Raw genomic sequence first — 27,136 nt, forward strand, 5'->3', positions numbered from 1 at the left:
TCAGCACTGGTCTGGGACAGAAGCGATAAGGCAACGTCCAGTTAGGCATGATAAAGAGTGAAGACTAATATACAATTTGAGGAATGTTAGGCAAGAAAGGGATGAGCTTGATAAGTGAATCACTGATACAGAGCAATGTAGTCTTTCCCTTTGTAGCAGTTTGTGTCTTTGCTTGAATTACCTTCTGCTCTCCAAGGTGTGCTTTGAGGGGTACTTGGCCTTGGCAATAAGAGTATGCTGCAGTGCGGAGCTCTGCCAGGTTTGGATGGGCAGATGGTTGGGGAAGTCTGGGGCTCAGACTGTGTACAGCAGACTCATACAGCTTCACTTCTGTCTTTTTTTTCCCCCGTCCCTTTAAATCTGCCCAGTAAAAAGAATCCTCCTCCTGTCTGTGTGAAAACTCAATCCCTCTGACTTTTCTGGCCCCTCTTCAATAAGAGAACATCCTATGATCTTTTAAAGTGGCAAATATAGTCACTACTCAGAAATGTCCTGGATAATAGTCAAAACTATAAATTTGATTTCAACGTAAAATCCTCTCACTTACTTCTCTAGCTGAAGTCTTCTTTGAGCTGGTCACTGATAGTGGGAAGGGGGACTTGGTCTTCTTTTCTCTTTTATTTTGTTCTAGTGTTTCTCCTCCGTTCTTAGCTCATTATCCTTCTAGGTGTTTCAGTCCTTCCTGTGTTGATGAGAGATGGCAGGAAGAAGAGGTAAGGGGAATTGAGGGAGGCGGTGGTAATCACAACAGTCTACCAAGTTTCTTTCCAAAACCTTCTTCATAAAATCCAGTGAATGTCCATCCTTCTCTTTTTTTATTGTTCTGATGTAAGAGAGTTTAAAATTCTTATAAATGAGTTTTGGCTATTTCCTTTGAAATTCTACACCCAAGGAAGTCTAACACTTCATTCAAGGATGTCTATCACTTCCTGGAATGTGGCACCTCATGTACTCTGGTGCTTCATTCAAAAGTTCCAATTTAATGTACTGTTACGACTAGGTCATGGGGTATTGGTGTCTTTGTCAGTTTGGGCTGCTATTAACAAAGCAGACTGGGTGGTTTATAAACAATAGAATTTTCATAGTTTTGAAGGGTTGAAGTCTGAGATCAGGGTGCCAGTTTGAGCAGGTTCTGATGAGAGCCCCCTTCCTGTTGGCAGACTGCCCATTGTTCCTTTATAATCTCACTGACAAAAGCACAAGGGAGCTCTCTCAAGTCCCTTACAGAAAACTAATCCCACTTATGAAGGTCACACCCTCATGACCTCATCACCTCCTAAAGGCCCCTCTTCCTAATACTATCACAATGAGGGGGGGTAGGTTTCAATATATAAATGTTGCTGGGGGGGCACAAATATTCAGTGTACAGCAATTGGTATATATAAATTCTGTCTCGAGGAAAAGAGGTAACCCTGTAACCCTGCACAGAGAATTTGTTTATTTGGAGACATGTTGTAAGGACCTGATTCGTACGATCCACCTGGTAGTTCCAGTAGCAGTGAGCAAGGCGAATGTCTGCTTACCCTAAGAGAGCTTTGAAGAGTCCTTGAAAGACTACCAACTAATGTTCTTAGTCATATTTGATGTGGTTAGGTGGACTTTAAAATACCTACCGTGAAAACAGGGTTTTAGTGGTTGGAGCAGAGGATGACCTAACACAATAGACAGATGGTAATTTTTAAGGGTCAACAATAATGTTAAGTGGAGTCCTCAGGGAAGTCTAAGCTAAAGTTTATGCTTTCAACCGTCAAGAGCGCTCAAGTTTTAGATTATATCCTGTATATTGTGACATTTCTCAGAACAGAATGTTGAACATAGAAATCACTACATTTATAGCCGAAAAAAGTAAACAAGCCCAATATTTCTTTGTCTCTATGCTTTGGTTAAAATTGTCTCTAACAATACCATCTTCATTCCTATCACCACTCGGGTGGCTGATGTATAATTCATGTCATGTCACATTTAGAAGTTTTATCATAAGACAACGGTGAGTTACTGGAAGGTTTTGAACCAGAAAAATTATGATCACATTTGCATTTCAGAAATCTTATTCTGGGAAAAGTATAAGGATGGATTAGAGAGAGGTGGAACTGATCAGTACACCAGCAGTTAAGAGAGAATGGAGGAAGAGTCAAAAATATCAACAAGACAAGTAATAACATACATTGGACAGGTTGTGGAGAAAAAGGAACCCTCATACACTGCTGGTGGGAATGTGAATTGATACAGCCACTGTGGAAAATACTATGGAGGGTCCTCAAAAGATGAAGATTAAAATTACCATATGACCCAGCAATCTCTCTTCTTGATATCTACACCCAAAAATCTGAAAACATTTCTCTGTAAAGATATATGTAATACTATGTCCATTGTAGCATTATTCACGGTGGCAAAGACCTGGAATCAATTGAAATGCCCTTCAATAGATGATTGGATAAAGCAGATGTGGTAGATACGAGGTCTGCCAATTAAATTTGTGAACTTGTTGCAATGGTGTTGCTAATCTTTTTGATATCAGCAGGATTATTCATTATGAATTTGTACCAACTGGACAGTTAACCAAGTTTACTATTTGGAAGTGCTGAAAAGGCTGCATGAAAAAGTTAGATGACCTGAACTTTTTGCCAACAATTTGTGGCTCTTGCATCACGACAACACACCAGCTCACATGGCACTGTCTGTAAGGGAGTTTTTAGCCAGTAAACAAATGACTGTATTGGAATACCCTTCCTACTCACCTGATCTGGCCCCCAATGACTTCTTTCTTTATCCGAAGACAAAGGAAATACTGAAACGAAGACATTTTGATGACATTCAGGACATCAAGGTAATACAATGACAGCTCTGATGGCCATTTCAGAAGTGTTCCAAAATTGCTTTGAAGGGTGGACTAGGCGCTGGGCTTGGTGCATAGTTTCCCAAGGGGAGTACTTTGAAGGTGACTGTTGTGATATTCTGCAATGTGGTATGCAGCACTTTTTCTAGGATGAGTTCACGAACTTAATTGTCTGACCTTGTACAGATGATGGATTATAGAATTGTACACTTGAAACCTATATAATTTTACTAACCAGTTGCACCACAATGAATTTAATAAAGATAAAAAATATGCTAAAAGTAAAATAAAATAAACAGAAATAAAGCAGAAAGGGGTGAAATATAAGAATGATACCTGAAATACCAAGTGAGGGAGCAATAAACAGTATCATATTACTAGAGGCCAGTAAAGATGAATGCTAAGGAATATTGATTGGATTTGGCAATTTAAAAGTTTTAGTGTAGTGGTTTTGTTGTAAGTGTACTGCAATGAGTTAAGGAATAGAAGATGAGGAAGTGGAGAACACCAAGTACAGACTACATTTTCAAGAAGTTTTCCTATGAAGGAAAAAAAAGAGAGATAAAGAAAGGGATTTAAAAGAAAACATGTTTAAAGGGGAAAAAAGGAAAGAGAGAAGAAAAATGTTGATTTTTGACCGAAAACGACTGAGATAAAATAGATGAGAATGGTCCCTGAGAAGGCATGCAGAGATGAAATTCATAGCACATCTGAGTTAGTTCTAGATTCTGAGGGATCTCTTAGTTTTTGAGATCAAAGAGATAGTAACAAAAGTGGGTATGGATGAAGTTTATAAATCTGGAGGCAGAAAGGTGTGGGAGTTCATCATCTAATGTATATTTGATAGGAGTGAAAGAATTACAAAAAGAAAGCTTAGAAGGATGATAAAGGTTGGAAATGGCACTGTCCAATATGGTTGCAGTGGTAGCAAAATGGACTTTTGGGTCTAGACAGACTCACCTATCCAGTCACTGTATTAGCTGAAAACTTCATGACTCTTCTGAAGGAACATTTACATTTAAATTCATTCATATTCAAGTCCAAATTCAGGTCCTCAGTTGTCTTGGCCACATTCCAAGGGCGTAGGAGCTAAATGAGGCTAGTGGCTACTGTATTGGATAGCACAGATATAGAACATGTCCGTCACTAAAGAGCTTTCCATAGAACAGCACTGCTTTGGAACATCCGCTTTGGGGAGTGGGACATTTGGGCAGCTCATTTGTGTTGGAGAGCTTAGGTGTTGCTACTCAGCACTCAACATTCATTTTCTCTGTATGCTGCTGTTCCCAAACGTTGGCCTCTACAGATTGGACTTTTGGGTGGCCAATAAATACCATTCCTTTCTTCTCTTTCGAAGTACACAGCAATTTAGAAAGAAGACCCAAAAGATAGTCGGATAGAGAAAAAAGTTACCTTGATTCTTGATAACACTGATTACCAAACATGGTCTTAGATCTTCAGCAGAATGACCTTCTTAGAATGGACAGACTTCAGTCAGTGTATTAGTTGGAATTTTCAGACCTCTGGAGGAGCATATAGGAACATTCACCAGCCATGTAATCTTGGGAAATTCACTCATCCTCTTTAGCCTGTTTCCTCATCTATAAAATGGGAATGATAATTAGATCTACTTCAAAATTTTGTGGAAATAATTGAATAGATTTATACAATGTTTAGAATAGTGGCTGGCACACAGTTCAATGCTACGTATGTGTTTGCACTTATTATTATTATTGCATAATGGAGCATAGCTTAGATGCACCCTCTCTGCCACTAGGTAGAACTGAAGGAGGGTCCCAAAGGTATTGGCCCAAACATGCTCAGCTCCCCTTTCTCAAATTCACCAATCAGGTAAGTCACTTTCTTCACCAGTGGGATATGAGAGGAGACAGGGAAGCTAGAGGTGTTACTTTCATATTCTCATTCCTGAGTAATGGAGTGGAAATCTTTCCTCTATGGAAACATAAGGAGTGGAATATAAATAGGTATTTCCCCTAACAACAGGCTCATTTTTGGTACATATTTTTTCTATTTTTTCTGTCCGCACTCAAGAAGGTCTAGTAAAATGTTTTGGGCTGAAATAGCATTTATGCCTTTCTTTTTCTTACTTCATTAGTCTGCAATGCAAAATACAGACCCTGACCCAGTCTTAGTGCCACTGTACATGAAAATGGTAATAACGACTTGCCTAAACAGTCACATATCCTACTTGCAGTCATTATGTGACAAATATTAGAAAATCTTATTTCCATTTAACAAGGGCATTGTAAGCTTCTAACTGAACTGTACATGTGTCTACTAATGTCTTTTTAAATACTGAAACAAACTAAGCTCAATCAGTGTGTCACCTATACAAATGCCTGACTTAAAAATTTGAAACAAAAAACAAAATGTATAAAACGACATTCCCAGAAAAAGCCTTAGCTTTCAAATTATTTGGTGTATTTTTTTTGGTCACTAAAAATGAAATCTTACTTGAAACCCAACATGTGTAAGGGATCTGAAATGCCAATCTCCCCATCCTCCCCATTTCCTAACCCTCACCTTGATTAGCTCCCGAAACATTAAAGCTTTTAGAAAAAAATCTGAAAGGTCTATTGAGTTCTGATGTCATGGCTATTCATTATCTAAAACTGAAATTTTATATTGTGAGTTCCAAGAGCTTAGGGCCTTTTCTATTTTGTTTGCCACTTGTCATGCAGGGACTCAGCTCCCGCTCCCTGCACAAGAACGCAGGATATGGCAAGGCCAAAAAGGAACAGCAAAGGAGCCATGGATAGAAGGTTCATACCACTATATTCTCGATGGTGGCTGGTCAAGACACAAAGGCAAACATCTGCCAGTATCCTAATGACGGGTCTTCCTGCACCCCAGTCTCGCTGGTGGCCTGGCGACACACAGGAAATAGGATTAACACGATCCACAAGGTAATCCAATTGCTAGCCGCAATCCACCATCCACTTCTCTGCCAACCAACCAACTGCTTAAATAGCCATGGCAGTTATATCAGTGGCTAATGGCTAACCGGTAACAGCTGATGGCCAACTAGTCACAGCTGACGGCCATCTACTACCCGAGCCAGCATCTTTCCACGTGAGACCGAGAGCCTAGAAACTGCTCTCTGGGACTCTGTCCCCACACCACTTTATTCCCAATACCTAGCACCTGATTCAAAGTTAGTGTTTGATGAATATTTTTTGAATGAATGAGTGAATGTGACATGGACTAAGTCAAAACAACAAATGCGGAAGCTGGTATAGAGAGGTTGGTGACCTTACCAGGATAGGAGATAAAGGCGGAGAAGGATGTGGAAAAGGATGTCGAGATCAGCTTTAGATGTGAGAATTTGAAGTACTTGTGGGGCAACCAAGTAGAGGTATCAATAGACAATGAGCTATTCAGTTTATTTAGCTTAGACTTAATAGTCCAATACGTCAACTATTATTTTAAAAGGCTTTCATTCACTTTACTTTCAAGCACTAAGCTACTCTGGTGATGTTTCCTGCCCTTACACAATCACTAGGACAGGTTTTTATGTGCATGCAAATGACATGGGGAATTTTGTTAAAATGCAGAGTCTGATTGAAAAGGTAGGGCCTGAGCTTCTGCATTTTTAACAAGTTTCCATGTGATATGCCGCCTATTTTGAGTAGCAACACATTGCAAATCGATGAAAATGGCAGTAAGCGCTGATTAGCAGTTTTATTTTTTTTGAAAAATTTCATAATGTTTATAATAAATAGAGACTGGCGAACTTGCAAAATTCTGTTTGTTTTTCAAGTAAATTTCTTCTCATAAACTTTGTTTTTGCACTTTAAAGAATATGTTTAGGTTTTTTTTTACATGTTAGCTCTGGAATATCACATGACTTTCAGTTCATAATTTAATTCAAGACAAACTTAATTTTAATAGTAATCTTATAAACTGTTTATTCTTTCAAGGAAGTTTTTTGTTTTTTGTTTTTTTCCCCTTTTTTTTAGCTTTTAGCCTTAGGCTAAAGACTTCAGACCAAGTTTAGCAGCTGTTAGAAATACTAATGTGGTAGAGAAGCAGGCTCTGGAAGTAGGTAAATTTAAGACATTTTGAAACATTCCAGCTTTTAGAAAAACTAGCAACTGAAAAATAGTGACCTAGTTTAAAGCTAGGTAGAAGTACAGCTATTCTTATCCTGCAACACAGAGTGTCCCCATCCCCAAAACAAATAGACCTTTTTATTGGAAACTGTAGCCTTTCTCAGCGATCATTAGATTCATTTAAACTGAATGAATAACTTAGATATCACCTGTACCTTTAACCTTTATCTGTAAATCATTTCTTCTTTACTGTTATTGTTTCATAAAGATTTATTGTTTGTTTTCTCTTTCTTTCAATTTTTTTTTTTTTTTTTTTTAGGATTTCTTATGGTTCTGGACACTGAGAGACAGGTGTGAATTAGACAAAGATCTTGAGTTCATGAGACTTAATTTATGGGAAAACAGAGACAATAAAAAAGTAAATAAATATGATAATTTCATGTGAAGATACTTACTATTAAAAATAAAAAAAGAGCAATGAGCTGGAAAGTAACTGGTATTAGGGGGTATTCTTAGGTTGTATGGTCTGGAAAGCCCTATCCAGGATGTAATATCTGAGTAGAGACATGAGTAAATAAAGAAAATGAACTACATTAAGTGAAGAGAAGAGAGATCATGAGAGTGAGACTGCCACATGTAAAGAATAAGCTTGGTGTGCTAAAGATCAAGATCAGTGACGTAAATGGCACAAAGGAGGGGAAATCAGAGAGATAAGTAGCAGCCAGATCAGGAAGAGTTTTGAAGATCAAAAGCAGGGAGTCTAGATTTTATTCTAAGCGTGATATCAAACATTTAGGGTTTTAAAAAGAATATTACATGATCTTATTTATTCCCGCTTATGAAGTGCTCCTACTTTCTCAGGTTAAAAAAAGTTTTGGTTCTCTTCAAAGGCCCAGCTCAAATGTCATATTCATTGGAAAGCCTTCCTTACTTTACGAGTAGTTTCTTTCTCTTTAACATTCCCATTTGTACATTCCACTACCACAGTACATGCTTCTACTATATTTCTCTACTGAAGTATTTATCACTTGTTTCCAACTTGTCTTTTCTACTAAACTGTTAGCTCCTCAAGGACAGGGACTGCGTTTCATTCACCGTCCTGTATGCCCAGCTCATAGTGCAGGGCATAGCACACAGCATAGAGGTCAATCATCACTGAACGAACAAATGGGTATTTGAATTGTTCCCAAACCTCTGCTTCTGGTCTTAACCTTTCTATCAAATTCAGTCTCATATTTTTCAAGTGTCTACTGGCATTTTCAACTGACTGTCCCCTTTTCCTTCAAACTCGGTATCATAATCTCATTCCAACGTTTCCATGTTTATTGGGAATACCAACTTCTTTCTAGTTTCCTTGTTTAGAAATTTTACAATACTGCAATTATTCTGATGTTGGGGATTTATTTCCTTTACTCAATTCACTGACTCTAGCCCTGGTTCAGATTTTCATCACTTAATTCCTGGAAAAATGCAAACCTTTGGTTGGCTGGAGGGTCATTCTGACTTAAATTTCTTCTCTCCTCCAGTTTATACTGCGTATCTCTGCAAGACATTGCAACTGAAGTATCATTTTATTCAGAAGTTCATGCATTGTTCCACGTATTTATCAAGTATTTTTGCACATTTATTATGTGTATGACAGGGGTCATTCTCTTCTATAAAACCTTAAGTAACGCTCACATGCCCTCAATGAGATAGTATGTTTTCCATTTTACAGATAAGGAAAATGAGATTTAGGTATGTCGGGTTACTTGCCAACAAGAAAATGGTAGAGCAGAGATTTGAACACAGATCTATTAGCTGGGAACACTGAGGTCTGCTTCATCATTGCATTAGTGAGCAGTATTTCAAGTTGAAATTCCTGCTTCCCTTTGGAGGATATCCATGATATAGCCCACAAGTCTTACTTAAGTTCCTACTACTGCTGAACTTGCATCTTGAGTTCCACATTTCAAGTATCTTTCTACTTATCTTCCGTGCATTGGCTTTTTTTACTTCAATTAGAGTGCAAGCGCCTCAAAACGAGAGACTATCATTCTTGTATTGAATTTCTGTAAAGATGTACCCCTGTGGAAGGCACCCACTAAATTCTCACTGAAAACAGGGTGCCCTCTGTATCTGGAGGTTCCACATCCGTGGATTCAACCCATGTCCGATAAAAAAATATTTTTAAAAATGTTACGTTGTTGCTGATGTGAACTATCCGGTTAGGCCTAAGATGGTTGCCTCTGTACTGAACACCTACAGAATTTTTTTCTTGTCGTTATTCCCTACACAATATAGTATAACAACTGTTTACACAGCATTCGCATTGCATGAGGAATTATGAGTAATCTATTGACGATTTTTAGTAGACTGGAGGAAGTGAGTAGGTTATATGCCAATATTACGCCATTTTATGTAAGCGAGTTCCGCATCCTGAATTTGGTATCTGAGGGGGAGGGGCGGCGGTGGGGGTTGGACGTGGTCCTGGGACCAATCCCCCTCCAGCGGGCTGTAACTGAGAAAATCTTTAGCCTAGTCCTTGGCACATATTCTTAATAAATGGTAACAGCGGTTATTTATTATTACTGGAGGCGCTGAGGCATCACATTGAAGTTCTAATCGGGAACCATGAGATTCTGATCCCTACCTCAACCCTAAGACCTTTTCGCTTGTTTGCCTTATGATCTAGAAAGATGGTTTTCCAGGTTACGTTACTACAGTTAGTCCTTTACCACCCTTTCTAAGGAGCAGCGTCAACTACAACACGGGCCATCACGAGGCAGCAACGTTGTCCATCATTATTACCGCTGTCTTTGAGAGGGCTTTGGGGGGGGGAATGGAATAGTTGTAGTAGATTTTTTTGAGATAAGTGGTTAACGTGTTCGCTACCTTTCAAGCGATTTCACTTCACTTCACTTTAATTAAGTTTACGGGACATGTGTGTTCAAGACGTCCAGGCTCAAGTTTCTGATACACAGAGGCTCGCACAGTCATCTCCCCCCGTCCTACAACCCGTTAGAATATTCGTTTGTAGTAGAATTGTCCCAGATCCAGCAATTGGCGATTCGACGCGTCCGACTTGACCGTGTGAGCGGCGCCGTCCCGCTAACGCAGGGAAAAAGGCGGCGTTAGGACCGCCCGAGGTCCGGTTTTCAAAGGTTCTGCGGCCCGCCCCGCCCCCAGGGAGCGCAGCGCGTCACGTTACGTAATACGCTCTCCCGGAAGTGCCTCTGAGTGAGCGGTGGGGGCGTGTCTCCAGGCAACCCCGCGTGTGGTTCCCGGAGAAACGCGGGAAGTGGGACCCAGGTACAGTTATAGCCGCTGCCAAGGCTGCTGTATTCCCCGAGCGAGCCGCGAGCCTGCCCGAGGCCCAGGACGTGAGACTGCCTCGACGCCATGGAAGTAGTGGAGGCCGCCGCTGCTCAGCTGGAGACTCTGAAATTCAATGTTACCGGCTTTGGGGTTGGCCAAGGTCAGGCCACCGGGCAGGCACCGGGCTCCGTTCCTGTCCCACAGCCTCCGCCGCCGGGACAGTCGGCTGAGGGGTCTCCCGACACGGGGCAGGCCGCGGAGACTCCGGCAGCCGAGGAGCAGCCGCCGGAACTTGTGCTCGGCCCCGCGGTCGGCGAGGGCTCCGCGCCGCAGTTGGGGCCAGAACCGCCACCTGGAGGGAACTGCGTCACCGGCACGGGCGCCGCACCGCTGGCGCAGCCCCCAGGCCTCTTGGAGATGTCGGACTCGGATTCAGAATCGGACAGGTCGGGTGCCTGCAGGTCCCGAACGCGCGGGGAGAGGGCTTGTAGAACCCGCGGGGGGCCTGCGGGTGAGCGGAGGCCCCTGGAGCTCACCGCGCACGTGTTGACTCGCTGCTCGGGCCGCGCGTTTCTCGCTGTTGACTGCACATCTCGCTGTGAATCTGAGCCTGGTAGTCCGCTCGCTCCTCCCCCAAATTTGGTAGTCTGCAAGATCCTATGTGTATACAGATCGTATCATTTTCAGTTAGACTATCGAAAACCTGAGGATATTGGATCATTTCTGTAGCTACTTGGTTTGGCGTGTCCCTGGTGGTTGTAACTGAGTTTTGTGTCAGATCTGATGTTTTTTTCCACCCCCATGAAGTTTAACGTGTGCTTGTGTTTTTGAAGCAGGTGAATTGAGGAGGAAAGGACTCTCTGTGCTTCCAAATTGGCTCCTGACAATTTTGTTAATTCCTGTAATCCTTGTTGGGAGCATGTGTTCGTGAAATCAGCAAAACATTATCACTTAGTATTATGGTATACTCTGATTAGGTTTTGTAAGACTTCCCTCTCCCGACCCCGCTGCCCCGTGTCTTTTAAATATGAAACTTCTATGGTGGGTGAAGACTTAAGGACTTAAGTGTGTAGGATGTTCTCTACTCACATTAAATGTTTACAAGTCGTGCGGGAGTGTGTTGTGTGGGATACAGAACAGAGGTGAACCGCAGTAAACATGATCCTTGCCCTACATTCTAGTGAGAGGGATGAAAAATGTAAGTAAACATATCAATACATAGAGTTGGTGAAAATTACCATGAGGGAGCAAGCAAGGCACTGAGAAAGTATTAGGAGAACCCCCACCCTTGTAGGACCCTGTAGCCATATTAAAGTTTTAATTCTACGTACTGAAGAAGTTGTTGAAGAATTTTAAGCACAGAAGTGGCATGTGCAGGTTAACATTCTAGTAAGTTTTGCTCTGTAGAGGAAGAATTGAACTGGGTTCAAGAGCAAAAGCAGAGAAGAGTGGAAGTAGATGGAAAGATGTTGCGTGAGTCCATGACATGACCATGGTTGTCTGGATTGAATATTTTGAAGTTACCGTGGTCAGGCTTACAAATAGATGTGGAAGTGGCTAGACAAAGAGCCATCAGCTGGGTTGATTGTGGTGCTGTGTACTCAGTGTTTATTGAGATGGGGGCTAGAAACCAATAGGAATGTTTAATTTGGACAATTAATTTGAGATTTCTCTGACAGCCATTTGGAGATGTCAGGCAAGCAGTAGTTTGATGAATTTAGGGTTTGGAGGACAGTTCTAGGCTGGAGATGTACATTTCAGCATCATCAGATTGTAGTTAGAACTTTTTTATTATAGACATGTTCAATTTGGGAAAAAGTAGAGAATAATATCATGAATGCAATATACTCATCACCAAACTTAACAGTTTCCAATACTTGCTAATCTTGTTTTATCTAACACTTTTTAACCTGATAGTTTTAAAGCAGATCTCAGTCATCGTGCTACTTTACCTGAAAATTCTTTGCTATGAGTTTCTAATTGATAAAATACTCTGTATAACCACCATTCATTATCAGTTTTACTAAATATTAATCCTAATTCCTTAATATCACTTGGTCTGTATTCATAGTTTTCTGGTTGTCTCAATGGTGTCTTTTAACAGTTGGTTTGTTTGAATTAGAATTGAAACAGTATTCAAACTCTGCATTTAAGTGTTATGTCTTTTAAGTCTTTTTCAGTGAAGTTCATATTTAAAGCCATGACGACAGAACGGTGGGATACCACTGTACTATAATACATGCAAAAAAATGGAAGGTTTTTGAGGAAGTGAGTGGGGAGGCATGTCAAATGTTGCTGAGAAGTTAAATAATATGACAGAAAGGTGTCCACTGGATTTTACAGCTGGAGATTTTTGGTGACCTTGTAAAGGAGTGGTGATGATTGAAGAAATAAGGGAGTAGAGACAGAATGTGTTAATAACTTTTCAAAGATATTTTAAGGGGAGAAATGAGGCATCGATGGATGGTTAAGCATGCAGTGCAGAATGTTGGTGTGCTGATGGGAATGATCTGGGACAGAGGGAGAGATTCTTAAGCCAACAATGGTAGGAAGGAGTTCACTTGCAAATCGGATGGATTTGCTCATTCCTCAGCCCAAGTGGTGAAATGGCCTTTGCCCATTTCCGTCTGTAACAGGAGGAAAGGTAATACTTACCAGAGCTAATGTCATGATTTCAAGTCCTTCATAATAAGTAGTTTGAAAAAAAGTGCCGTGAGAGATAGGAAAGGAAGTCAGCAATGCTTCTTTTGTTGATTAGGGGGTGGCTTCAGAGGTGGCAATATTTAAGATGAACCTATAACCATGTTTCCCCGAAAATAAGACCTAGCCGGACCATCAGCTCTAATGTGTCTTTTGGAGCAAAAATTAATGTAAGACCCAGTATCATATTATATTATACCTGGTCTTACTTTAACATAAGACCGGGTCTTAAATTAATTTTTGCTCCAAAAGATGCAGTAGAGCTGATGGTCCGGCTAGGTCTTATTTTCGGGGAAATATGGAAAGAGAAATGAGATTTCTTTACATTTGAAGACATTCTAGTCAATGGAAGTATCATAAATGGAAAACTCTATACACTTCTATGCTAGATAAAAACCTGTGTGTGAGAAGTGGTAGGAGATGAGATTGTGAAGGTTACCGGGAACTTGATTGCAAGTGGCTCTGAGATAGATGTCATGCTAAGGAGCATGACCTTCACCTTGTACACTATGGATTTAGGGAGAAAATTTGTTAAGGTTTATCTCTTGTGTTTTAATATTTTCTTAATAAAAAATGGGAAGAATAGTATAAACCCATATAGTTATCACCTTGACTTAGCAGTTAATAACATTTCAGAAGTGTTAGTTTCACCTGTACATGTAATTAAGCCATTTGAAATTCATTTACAGACATAATACTTCATTCCTAAATGTTTCAGCATGCATTCTCTAAGAGGGCATTCTCTTACATAATCACAATACTCTTATCACATGTAACAAAATCAACAATGATTACCACATATCTAATCTTCAGTCAAGAACGGTTTTTTTAAAGCTAGAGTGTGAACTGATTAGGATGGAAGGTCATGAGAGGGTGAAAGTAGCAGTACTACAGCAATAGGATAAAAGGGGTGATTGTGGGGACAGAGTAGTATTGACATCAGTTATACTATTACAGAAAAGCAGGTGAGAAATGAGGACTTGAAATAGGAGTAGCAATGGAAATGGGATGGAAAATGGAATAGGAGTGATGTTTACTAATCTGAAGATAGAATTGTGTCATTGACTTTGAGAATGGATAGCTCAAAGTGATTCCGAGGTTTCTACCTATAGTGACTAGATTAAAGACTAAGAAATAAATAAAATAGAAGCTCAAACAGAAGTGATTCAGTGAGGAGAATGCACTTTTTTTCCGTTTAACTTGTTGCTGTGTGAAGTAAATATAGATACAGATCATTCACACACGGGTGGCCAGTATGCAGCCAAAGGTCAGAGTGGAGCTTAGAGATAGCAGCATTGAAGGTGTAGAAGTGCTCTGCACCTGGATGATGATTGAAAACATTGAAGTGGGTGAGGTTATCCATGGGAAGAGTACAGAGAGAAGGGAAAATGAGCATGGGGCTCAGCACATGAAAGGGGCCAAAGTGGGGTAACCAGCAAACAAAATTTACACTGTGAGGAGGGTTACTAGTAACAAGAAGTGCTGTGGAAGTCAAGGGCGAAAGGGGTTTTCAGAGTAGACGGGTCAACATGGTTGGTGACTGAGGTTCCAAATTGTCTGAAGACTGAGAAGAAACTATGGCAATTAAGTGATCTGGTCATTAATGACCAATAAGAGAAGTGCTTTGCCCAGAGCCCTCTTCTGTCAGTGATATGTCACATGCTTAATTATATTCAGACAGATGTGTGATGTGTAAAACTATTGTATTAATAAGAGAGTATCAGTTACATCGGGATTTGAAATGTCAGTGGCGTAAGGACTATTTTCCAAATACTGTAATCGACTTCAAAATGCTGGCTTGTGAATTACACCAGTAACAATAAACATGTGGTAAAGTAGATATTTCTTAGTTGAATAATCTTATGTTAGTATCATTCCATTATATTAATGATTTACTAAGTTTTCAACTTTTTCTTCCCTGCAGTGAAACAGATTCAGATAGTTCAAGCTCCTCATCTTCCTCGTCTTCCTCATCTTCCTCTTCCTCTCCTACATCACTTGCTCCAGTGCTGTCAGATGGAGAAGATGATTTACAAGTTGAGAAGGAAAACAAGAATTTTCCTCTTAAAACAAAAGATGAGTTACTTCTTAATGTAAGTACCTAGATTTGTCACTACACAAACCCAATTTGAATATTCTCAAATATATTGTGGTACTCATATTGATCTTATTTGGTCTGTACCGGCTCCATAAATTTGAAGACTATTCTGAATTTCTTAATGGACTTATTTTTGCCATGCCTTGCCTTTTTTAAGTAAAAGAGAAGATTGATCTGAATACTTTTTAAGTTTCTAACTCTAACATTTGCTAATTGTTCTTCCCCCAGGGTGTCAACTTTATCTTGCTATTTTTCATTTTTTAATCTTCCCTAGAAAATATTTATTTTTTGTTGTTTTGTTTTGTTTATATCCATAAGCCAGAAAATTTTGCTCAATGGCAATTGAAATCATTCTTTTTAATTGATTGTATTTAGAGACATAGAAAATGAAATTAAATGGGTTGAGCTTATTAGGTATCCTAATTAGTTGACGTTCATTGTAAAATGACACTTGATAGGTTTGGTTTGTAAAGTTAGCTCTTGTGTGATTATTTCCTCTTAAGCTGTAAGATGCCCCGAGGAGGATAATGGTAGTCTGGTTGAAACCTCTCGAGTCAAGAGGAAAGTCTCCTCAGAGTTTCAGAATATAGGCTATATTGTTACATGTTTATTCTCCCTACCCTCACATGTACTTAGTTATTATTAGTTGTTTTTATAAATTTAATGATCACTAATTTCAACTACTATATAATGCTTAAATGAGTGAAAAAGTTTAATGCAAGTTTTGAAAAAAATTGAAAAGCCTGGAGGCGGTAGGGTGCCTTTCCATAACTGAATTCTACCAATATTATTTCTTTTTCTTTACTCATATAAGAAATTTACTGTCTTGTGTTTCATGTATTGAAATCCCTTGGAATTTTATGCAACTTCATCAGTATTTCATGTTTGCATCCTACAGACATTGATATCTCTCAGTAGTGTTTTTACACAAAGCCTCTCCCAACTTATGATTCTTTTTCTGAAAATATTGGGACACTTGTTTGGTCTTTTCCCTGAATCTTGCTTTCCTTTCTTCTTAAGTTTTTTCTTAGAGTATAAAAATCAGCAAATAAAGGACTTCTGTGTATATGTCAACTTATTTTTCTTACTAGATCTGGAATTCTTACCTTGGGACTCCCTTGAAATTGAATGTAAAATCTTGGTCTATTTGTTTAGTATGTGTCTGTATAGAGTACCCATATTTTCATCAAAGTCGAAAAGGATCTGTAGCCGCAGAGAGGCCAGTAACCGTGTTCTTTGCTGGACTAGGTTCATATTTGATCTTTGTAGCTCTTGTAGTTTTCAGTAGAGTGCTTTACACGTAATGGGTTCTCAGTCAATGGAATGAATGAATGAGTGAATATTTAACTTAATTCATTCTTAAACTATTATAGCACACCTGCTACATGCTAGGTGCTGTAAACAAAACCCATCCGGTTTCTGCTTTCATAGTGTCTAGTGGAGGGAAACAGACAAGAAATAGAGCAGAGACAAATAAATTTAATTGCTGGAAGTGCTATTGAGTTCTGTGAGTATGTATATTTGGCTCATATCAGAAAATTACATTTTTGCTGGGAAAGTGTGTTCGCTTTTAAAACTTGGAAAAATGGGCTGGTCCTTTCCTTTTTGTGCCAGTTCCTAGAGATCTTTGAGAAGGATGGAAGAGGTCTTTATTTTTCAGTTTTAGATTCTTGACGAGCTGTTCACTTTATATTTACACAACTAGGAAATAAACCTGTTAGAAGTTTTTAGTCCTTTAGACAACTCTGCTTCTAGAGATAGGTAGAGTTCCCTGGTCTGCACTAAATCTTTGATTTAGGGCTCTGAAAGAGTATATTAGGACTCCATCAGGCCCCCAACTCTGAAGTTCAAGGGAAGAGAATGACTTGGCTCTTACTACCAAGGATAGTATGGCTACAAGTACTCAGTGTCTTTAGGACTCTGCTTCTTTCTCAGTTGATCAGTAGGTGTTTCTCCATGGGGCTGGCAGTTGGCCACTGATACTCTTGTATGAAAGTCATGGAAGGACTTTTACTGATTTACCTGCGTCTTGGTACACAGCCCTGAACAAATTACCGAGTCTAGTGGAACGGGTATGCAGATTGTTCTGGCATGAGTCATGTAGTCACTCCTGTTTGTGTAGGAGAATATGTAGGAAAGTGTGTGCTTGAGAGAAAGCACATGAGTGAGCGTGAGGGCTGGAGCATATGAGAGCGATTGGCAGAGTGGAGTGTGAATGTGTGTATATTTTAAGAAGGGTTGGGGTTGGGTGGGTGGTATCAACCTATGCAAACCAGGAGGAATGGATTGTCTGTCACAGGAAAGGGAGGTTTATATCCATTTCAGAATGGGGTGCCATTCAGTCATTAATAGTAGTTATTCTCCATAGAGGTGAAAAGGGAAACACTTGGAAGGTGTTACCACATATGTTGGACCCTTGTGGTTGTGAGCAGTAGACACTCGCGAAAGTACTTCAGGAGAAGGGGGTTTTGTTTTAAACTTATTTGGCTAGGAGAGTCATTGGGAATTAAGGCAGCTCTGTAGGATGGCCATGCTGTTTATTTTATGTGCTTCTTGGATATCCTAATAGTTCTCTGCATGTCACTTTTTTTCCCCCAGCAGGTGAAACAATTGTATTTCACAGTTGTCTTTAAAATCACAAAGACACTATATTCTTTACATAAAAACATTAGTACACATAACTATACTGTTTAGAAAATGAATATATACCCTCTCAAAGAAAAATGCGTCACAATATATGCTTTACAGTGAAGGAGCTTGGAAAAAATTCACACCTGGACTGATAATTTTTTTTTTAAAAGTTTATCGGGGTGACAATTGTTAGTAAAGTTACGTAGATTTCAGGTGTACAATTCTGTATTACATCATCTATAAATCCCATTGTGTGTTCACCCCTCAGAGTCAGTTCTCCTTCCACCACCATATATTTGATCCCCCTTCCTCTCGAATCCCTCCCACCAACCCCCCTTATCCTCTGGTAACCACTAAACTATTGTCTGTGTCCATGAGTTTTTGTTTCTCATTTGTTTGTCTTGTTCTTTTGTTGTTTTTGGTTTATATACCACATATCAGTGAAATCATGTGGTTCTCTGCTTTTTCTGTCTGACTTATTTCGCTTAGCATTATAATCTCAGGATCCATCCATGTTGTCACAAATGTTCCTATATCATCTTTTCTTACGGCCGAATAGTATTCCATTGTGTATATATGCCACAACTTCTTTATCCATTCATCTATCGAAGGACATTTTGGTTGTTTCCATGTCTTGGCCACTGTAAATAAAGCTGCAATGAACATTGCAGCACAAGTGTCTTTATGGATAAATGTTTTCAGATTTTTTGGGTAGATACCAGGAGAGGGATTGCTGGGTTATACGGTAATTCTATTCGTAATTTTTTGAGGAACCTCCACACTGCCTTCCATAACTGCTGCACCAGTCTGCATTCCCACCAACAGTGGATGAGGGTTCCTTTTTCTCCACAGCCTCTCCAACAGTTGTTACTATTTGTCTTGTTGATGACAGCCATTCTGACAGGGTGAGGTGATATCTCATTTTGGTTTTTATTTGCACTTCTCTGATGATTAGTGATGTTGAGAATTTTTTCATATGTCTATTTGCCATTTGTGTGTCCTCTTTGGAGAAATGTCTCTTCAGGGCCTCTGAAACTATACTCTGCCCATTATTCAATTGGGTTGTTTGTTTTTTTGTTTTATGAGTTGCATGAGTTCCTTGTATATTTGGGATATTAGCCCATTATCAGAGGCACTGTTTGCAAAATCTTCTCCCATTCAGTTGGTTGCCTCTTTATTTTGTCGATGGTTTCTTTTGCCGTGCAGAAGCTTTTAAGTTTGATGTAGTCCCCATTCATTTATTTTAGCTTTTACTTGCCTTGCCTTTGGAGTCAAATTCATAAAACGCTCTTTGAACCCAAGGTCCATAAGTTTAGTACCTGTTTTCTTCTAGGCAATTTATTGTTTCAGGTCTTATGCTTGTCTTTGATCCATTTTGAATTAATTTTGATACATGGTGACAGATAGCAGTCCAGTTTCATTCTTTTGCACATGGCTTTCCAATTCTCCCAGTACCATTTATTAAAGAGGTTGTCTTTTCTCCATTGTATGTTTTTTACTTCTTTGTCAAAAATTATCTGTCCATATTTATGCGGTTTTATTTCTGGGTTCTCAATTTTGTTCCATTGATCTATGTATCTGTTTTTCTGCCAGTACAATGCTGTTTTTATTATTGTTGCCCTGTAGTACAAGCTAAAGTCAGAAAGCGTGATACCTCCAGCATTGTTCTTATATCTTAATAATGCTTTGGCTATTCGGAATCTTTTGTGGTTCCAAACAAATCTGATGATTTTTTCTTTAATTTCTTTAAAAAATGCCATTGGGATTTTGATGGGATTGAATTAAATCTGTATATTACTTTGGATAATATGGCCATTTTAACTATGTTGATTCTTCCAATCCATGAGCACGGAATGTCTTTCCATTTCTTTGTGTTTTCTTCAATTTCTTTTAAAAATGTCTTGTAGTTTTCAGCATATAGGTCCTTCACATCCTTGGTTAAGTTTATTCATAAGTATTTTATTCTTTTTGCTGCAATTGCAAAAGGAATTATTTGTTGTATTTCTTTTTCTGAGATTTCATTATTAGTATATAGGAATGCAATGAACATTTGTGCGTTGATATTGTAGCCAGCAACTTTACTGTATTCGTTGATTGTTTCTAATAGCTTCTTGTTGGAGTCTTTAAGGTTTTCTGTATATACCATCATGTCATCTGCAAAGAGTGACAATTTAACCTTCATTCCCATTTTGGATGCCTTTTATTTCTTTCTCTTGCCTGATTGCTCTGGTGAGAATGTCTAACACTATGTTGAAAAGCAGAGGTGATAGGGGACAGCCCTTTCGTGTTCCTGAATGTAGAGCAAAGGGCTTCAGTTTTTCACCATTAATTATGATATGAACTGAGGATTTGTCATATATGGCCTTTATTATATTCCTGTATTTTCCTTCTATACCTATTAAGTGTTTTAATCATAAATGGATGTTGTATCTTATCAAATGCTTTTTCTGCATCAATTGATATAATCATATGATTTTTGTCCTTTATTTTGTTTATGTGATGTATCATATTGATGGATTTGCGGATGTTGAACCATCCTTGTACCCGGGATGAACCCCACTTGATCGTGATGAATAATCTTTTTAATGTATTGTTGCATTCGATTTGCTAGAATTTTGTTTAGGATTTTTGCATCTGTATTCATCAGAGATATTTTTGTGTCGTCCTTACCAGGTTTTGGTATCAGGGTAATGTTGGCCTCATAAAATGAGTTAGGGAGCACTGTCTCTTCTTCAATATTTTTTTTTTTTTTTTCTCTTCTTCAATATTTTGAAAGAGTTTGAGCAGGATTGCTATTAGATCCTCTTTGAAGGTTTGGTAGAATTCACTAGGGAAGCCATCTGGTCCTGGACTTTTGCTTTTGGAAAGGTTTTGGATGACTGATTCAATTTCGTTACTGGTGATTGGTCTGTTTAGATTTTCCAGTTCTTCATGGTTCAGCCTTTGAAGGCTATATGTTTCTAAGAAGTTGTCCATTTCTTCTAGGTTATTGAATTTGGTGGCATATAGTCCTTCATAGTATTCTTGCATGATCCTTTGTATTTCTGTGGCATCCGTGATAACTTCCCCTTTTTCATTTCAGATTTTGTTAATTAGTGTCTTCTCTCTTTTTATCTTAGTGAGCCTAGCCAAGGGTTTGTCAATTTTGTTAATCTTTTCAAAGAACCAGCTCTTTGTCACATTAATTTTTCTATTGTCGTTTTGTTCTCTATTTCATTCAGTTCTGCTCTGATTTTTATTATTTCCTTTCTTCTGCTGACCTTGGGTTTCATTTGTTCTTTTTCTAGTTCTTTAAGGTGTAATGTGAGGTTATTTATTTGGGATTTTTCTTGTTTCTTGAGATAGGCCTGTAATGATATAAATCATTCCCTCTTAAAACTGCTTTCGCTGTATCCCAAAAATTTGGGTAGGATGTATTGTTATTCTCATTTTTTTCTGTGTTTCTTTTGATCTCTCCTCTAATTTTTTCTTTCACCCAGTCGTTCTTTAAAAGTATGTTGTTTAATCTCCATGTATTTGTGTTTTTTCCTGCTTTCTTTTTGAAGTTGATATCCAATTTCAAAGCCTTGTGATCAGAGAACATGCTTGGTATGATTTCAATCTTCTTAAATTTGCTGAGGCTGATTTTATGTTCCAATATATGATCTATCCTTGAGAATGTATCATGTACACTAGAAAAAATGTGTAGTCTGATGTTTTGGGATGAAGTGCTCTATGTATGTCAATTTAGGTCCGTTTTATCTACTGTGTCATTTAGGGCTGCTATTTCACTTCTTATTCTTTGTTTGAATGATCTATCCATAGCTGTCAATGATGTATTTAAGTCCCCTAGTATAATTGTGTTTTGGTCAGTTTCTCCCTTTAGTTCTGTTAGTAGTTGCTTGGTGTATTTCGGTGCTCCCTGATTGATGGCATAAATATCGATGACTGTTATGTCTTCTTGTTGTATAGTCCCCTTTACCATTATGAAATGTCCATCTTTGTTTCTTGTTACCTTTTTCACCCTCAAGTCTGTTTCATCTGATACCAGTATGGATATCCCTGATTTTCTCTGGATACCATTTGCTTGGAGTGTCAATTTCCACCCTATCACTTTGAGTCTGTGCTTGTCCTTGTAGCTGAGATGTGTCTCTTGGAAACAGCATATGGTTGGGTTTAGTTTTTTGATCCAGTCTGCTACTCTGTGCCTTTTCATTGGTGAGTTCAGTCCATTTACATTTAGGGTGATTATTGATATGTGAGGGTTTACTGTCATTTTATGTTTAGTTTTAGGTAAGACTGTGTCTCCATTATTTTTTTCCTTTTTTGTTGTTGTCTATTATTTCTGTGTGGTGGCATTCTGTGATGTTTTCCTTTGTTTCTTCTTTTATTACAGTATTTATTTCAGTTCTGGATTTTTTTTGATTGGTTACCCTTAAGTTTATGTGAAAGAAAGTTTGGTATTTAGAGTATTCCATTTCCTTCAGCATGTCTTCTTTCTCCATTCCCATAATCCATTTCATGTCTTTATTCTCCCCTTTTTATGTTTTGGTTGCCACACATTGTCCCTGGGGATGGTGGTCAAGTAGCCTTCTTTAATATTTATTGTAGGGTAGGTCATGTATTAGAAAATTCCTTCAGCTTCTGTATGTCTGGAAACGTCTTTATTCCTCCTTCGTTTCTAAAGGATATTTTTGCTCTGTATGTTATCCTTGGTTCAACTTTCTCTCTTTCAATAGTTTGAATATTTGTTTCCTCTACCTCTGGCTTGTAGAGTTTCTGCTGAGAAATCTGATGACAATCTAATGAGCTTTCCTTTGTAGGTTACCATCTTCTTCTCCCTGGCTGCCTTTAGGATTCTTTGTCATTGGTTTTTGACAGCTTCAATACAATGTGCCTTGGAGAAGGCCTATATGGATTGAGGTAATTAGGAGTTCTATTTGCTTCTTGGATTTGAGGATCCAGTTCTTCCAACAAATTTGCGAAGTTCTCGTCGACTGTTTAAATATAGTCTCTGGTCCCTTCTCTCTTTCCTCTCCTTCTGGTCCACCCATTATTCTTATATTGCTCTTTCTGATGGAGTCAGAAAGTTCTTGTAGAGTTCTTTCATTTCTTTTAAGTTTGAAGTCTCTTCTTCCATTCGTGTCACTTCCAGGTTTCTGTCTTCGATGTCACTGATTCTTTCCTCCATTTGGTTAACTCTACTACCTAAGATGGCTGTTTCATTTTTAATTTCTTCTATTGAATTCTTAATCTCCAGAAATTCTATTTGGTTCTTTTTTAAAATTCCAATCTCTTTGATAAAATGTTCATTTTGTTCTTTGATTGTGTTTCTGAGTTCATTAAAACTGCCTTTCTGTGTTTTCTTGCATCTCGTTGAGTTTTTTCAGAAGTGCAATCTTGAATTCTCTGTCATTTAGGTCACATATTTCCATATCTTTAAGTTCCTTTTCTGGAGACTTTTCACTTTCTTTCTCAGCTGTCTTGTTGCCTTGGTTATTCATGTCAATTAATGATTTATTATTTATCTTCCTAGAAATCTACAGGAGTGGGTTCTGCAATGGGTTGATTGGAAGAAGTCTTTCTTTTGTTTTCTAGTAGGTGTTTGTAGAATGTTTTATTTTCTCTCTGACTGTAGCCTTTTTTTTGTCTCTCATAGTGTTATGGGTCTCTCTCATAGAGTTTCTCATAGTGCTATGTTTTCTCTGCAGTATTCCAGCTTCTCACACAATGGGGGGATTCCATGAAAGGCGGGCTTCTCCTCTGTTAACAGTTCACTTGGGTCTTAGGGCACCACATCCCTGTGGGGATGCGGAGAGCTTCTGAAATTTCAAAGCTCTTTCTGCACCAGATTCAGAGCCTCTGTGTTTCAGCAGTTCTGTTTACTCCTGCAGGGATCTGCCCAGATAGGTTGGGCCAGGGACGGGGTGAGTTGTGAGAGGTGGCCCAGTGCAATGGTGGTGACCACCACTGCAGCTGGTCCCGCTTCCACAGCTCCCTCCCCTTTTCCGGAACTAGTTAGGCTGCGAGTCGGTGTCTGCAGACCACAGTTCTCAGAGCAGCAAATATTCTGATCTTTTGATCTGACACTGCTGCTGTTCTGCTTCTAGCACCGGGCAGGTGGGGGCGGGGCGAGCTCTGGGAGGGTACGGAGGGGGCGGCGAGTCTCAGTGCCTAAGGCTTCTGTTCTCTGCTCGGCAGTGAGGGCTTAAAACACCGTTTTCAGTCTTCTTACCTCAGTCTTTTCTCTGAGGTCTCTGCCGTGAGCGAGCGTTGTGTTCAGCGGTTTTGTATGCTGCCCCCTCACCCTGTGGGCCGTAAGCGGAGCCCTAGCAGTCCAAGTTCTTTCCTTTCCTGCAGCTGCTGTAGTTCCAGGATGCAGCGAGCTCGGAGCACTGAGCTAGGTCTGTGTCCTGCGCCCGCGCGGCTCCATCTCCGCACTTCTCCCTTCCCTCCTCCCCCACTCGCGCGATTCTCCCACCTTTAGGTGAATTCAGTAGTGAGACTCTTCGTCTTGCCTGTGTGCTGTGCAGGGAGTCCTTTGTGGAGTTACAGTTTTTCAATTTGTTGTAAATTCCAGGGGAGCTTTCAGAGGTTCACCTCATGCCTCCATTTTGATGACCAGTCTGGACTGGTTCTTAAAGCATACTATGTCACCACTACAGGTCTTTCGGTTCAAAGTATAGATTATTGTCGTCAGTACGTGTTCTTGCATTCCTACATAGTTGATAATACACATATAGACTGGTTTATCACTTAATTCTCCATTGGTTCAGCGGCCTTTTCTGCTGGTTTATCAGCAGGTTGAGCAGGCCGTGCTTTTCTCTATGGCCTTTCTTCAAGACCTTCCAGAAATGGAGACACATCATCATCATCATCATCATCATCATCATCATCGTCATATATTGTAAACTCCAAATCTTTACCAACAGTTCCGATGGAAACATTCTTTGTAGTTACTTCCTGTTAGCAGGAGGTCTCTCATAAGGCACACAGACCGTGCTTAACCAGTTCATTGAAGTCACGTTCCATAAACTCAGATTATGTCTCTCCAAGTAAGTATGAGCTGATTGAGAATGGGCTCCAATGGACATAGAACTGCAGTGAAAATAGTTAGCAGATGGACAGGTTTGGAAAATATGAGAGCCCATGTCATCATAACCAGCAATAAGCAGCCCAACACCATATGGTTTCTGGCCATATCTTTGTATTGGTATCTGGGTCTTGCTTCCAATTAGAGCTACAAGATGAGACACAGGAAGACGTCTGTCAAATACAAATGTGGAATCCAAACACTCCTGGCTCATAAAATTACGTAACAGTCTAGCATCACCTTAAATCCTGCAATTGAAATACCAATATGGTTGTCAAGGTGGAGAATATTTTTCTGATGAGCTGCAAGTTCTGACTGTGCTCTCTTCAAGGCAACCAACACTCCATGGGTTATGATTTCAGACCGACTGTGGCTGCACCTTGTTTGGCAGCAGCTTCCATTGCATATTCAATTTGATGAGTCCTGCCCTGAGGGCTCCAACGAGTGACATCATTGTTATACTGATTGCAAAACATGGTTCCTTCTTGGGCCTGGCTGGAGCCTCCAGCAAAGCTATGGATCAAGTCTGCCTGTCCTTTTATTCTTTTCTTTATTGACTGACTTCATCAGTTTACCTGTAGATTGATCTTTTTCATTTTAGCACGTACATGGATTTCTGTGTCCTTGGGTGTAAATATTGTTGTCTTCTACTTTCAGCTTCCCCAGGAACTGGCTAATTAGATTTATATGTATTTGCTCACTTTTGAGATAATCCTATTACTCAGCTTAGGTTCATTTTTTTTTTTTTCTCTTTTTTTAAGGAAATGACAGTCCACTCTTCCTAGAAAGTATTTCCTCTTTTGTTATCACTCTAGCTGGGACGTATGTGCTGTTTCGTTCAGGTCTCCTGGTATAGGAGGCACCAGCTAATTAGTTATAATAAAATATATATTTTCTGAAGAAAATTTATGAAATGTTTTATCCATGTTGTCTTTGCTAAAAGGTGTACATAAATTGAAATGGGCCAGAGTTAAACCGATTTTAGAGTTTGTGCTGGAGGCTTAGAGAGCTCTAAAACAGACATGCCCAGTTTAACCCAGTTTTATGTCCCACCTTTTTATAAAGTGTCTCACAGTTTAGGCAGTTGTCTGTTGTCCTTTAGGCATGCTGAGCTTAATTTTTACCTCCATTTAGTCTGTTGTTAGGCAGGAATGTCACCTCCTTGCATCTAGCTTTTTGAATCTTTTCTATTGTTGGGAAGTTAGATCCTGGTGATCTAACAACTAACTCCTGCACATGTTTCATCGTCAGTATATAGGAATATATGGTGAAGTAACCTTGAGATTGTTCTTTTCGAATAAAATCTTAGAGAGTTGCAACAATCCCTTCATAAGATTTGGTTATAACTTGATTGAGGAAGGAAAAAAAAGAGGGATTAGTCAGCTATATTAGTCAGTCATTGAAAAGGAGAGTCTTAATAGGCTCTTTTCATAATGTCATAATTATGTAATACATGATGTTAGATAAAACCAGGTGGAATTATTCTTGCAAACAAACCCTTCTTTAATACTGGGAAGATTTATATATTAACCTGCACAGTAAACATAAAGCAGCATGCATATTATAGCCTTGGAACTACATTAAACCACACAGGGTTTATTTGGTGTGTGATTGAATTGGAAAATTAGAATCTTTTTGAAAAATGTTTTCAGGAGTTTATGCCCTGAACTTTTCATTCAGATAAATCAGATGTAATTAAAATTTTTAGAATCATAAAAACATTTATGGGATTGTGACATTTCAAAGTCTTAAGCAGAAATGAATGTTATCAGTTAATGCCTATTTACTCTTTTGAAAATGTGAAAAGTTTTATATAATGTTTGGAAATTATGATTACATTGGTTTTGGGGATTTTTAAAAAAAGGATAATGCTACAATAAGGATAAAGTGTGTATTTATACATACAATATAGCATGACCAAGAAACAAATTTAATGCTTGTAGGTGATTCTTGGTAAATTTTCCTTCATGATTTGGAGACTTCCTATATTACATTTTCGAACAAATGTACTTTGTAGTTAGTCATATTCTCTTTTTGATTCTGGCAATGCAGACACATATCCTAAAATATCCTAACATGAGGATATGGATACATCTGGGCCACTTCAAGTGGCCAGAAGTTACAGTGGATTATTTCATACCTTTTGATCTCCCACTATCTATAAAATTATACGTTGGCCTACACTTAAGAACTGACTGAATATGCGTATGATGTTTTCAAGGCCTAACTTAGTTGATAAGTTTTGTCCTAAAGTACTGGCCTCTTTCAACTTTAGCTTTTTATGACTCTTGATGTCTTTGGAATTACTACTAATACTATTGTATCTTAGAATACTGATGGCACTTAATAACAGTCTTCTCAAAACTTCTGATTTTTAAGAAATGGCTCATATACTTAAAAGAAAATCGTTTGTCATTAATGTTTGGTAT

General features: G+C 38.9%; 1 protein-coding gene and 1 pseudogene across 2 annotated transcripts in view; one reads left to right on the forward strand and one right to left on the reverse strand.

The window, feature by feature from the left end:
- Nucleotides 1-10,120: 10,120 nt before the first annotated feature.
- Nucleotides 10,121-27,136, forward strand: part of NAF1 (nuclear assembly factor 1 ribonucleoprotein) — a 51,953-nt gene continuing 34,937 nt past the window's right edge. The window contains exons 1-2 of the mRNA XM_081077419.1: nt 10,121-10,652; nt 14,831-14,999. Coding sequence (XP_080933545.1) covers nt 10,291-10,652; nt 14,831-14,999 — 531 coding nt within the window. The 5' untranslated portion in view covers nt 10,121-10,290. The remainder of the gene's footprint in view (nt 10,653-14,830; nt 15,000-27,136) is intronic.
- Nucleotides 24,371-25,183, reverse strand: LOC308508963 (proteasome subunit alpha type-1-like; annotated as a pseudogene). The gene has a single exon. The product of its transcript is annotated as a proteasome subunit alpha type-1-like (transcript).

The sequence above is a fragment of the Rhinolophus hipposideros genome (genome assembly GCF_964194185.1).
Source record: "Rhinolophus hipposideros genome assembly, chromosome: 16".
In the NCBI taxonomy this organism is placed as follows: Eukaryota; Metazoa; Chordata; class Mammalia; order Chiroptera; family Rhinolophidae; genus Rhinolophus; species Rhinolophus hipposideros.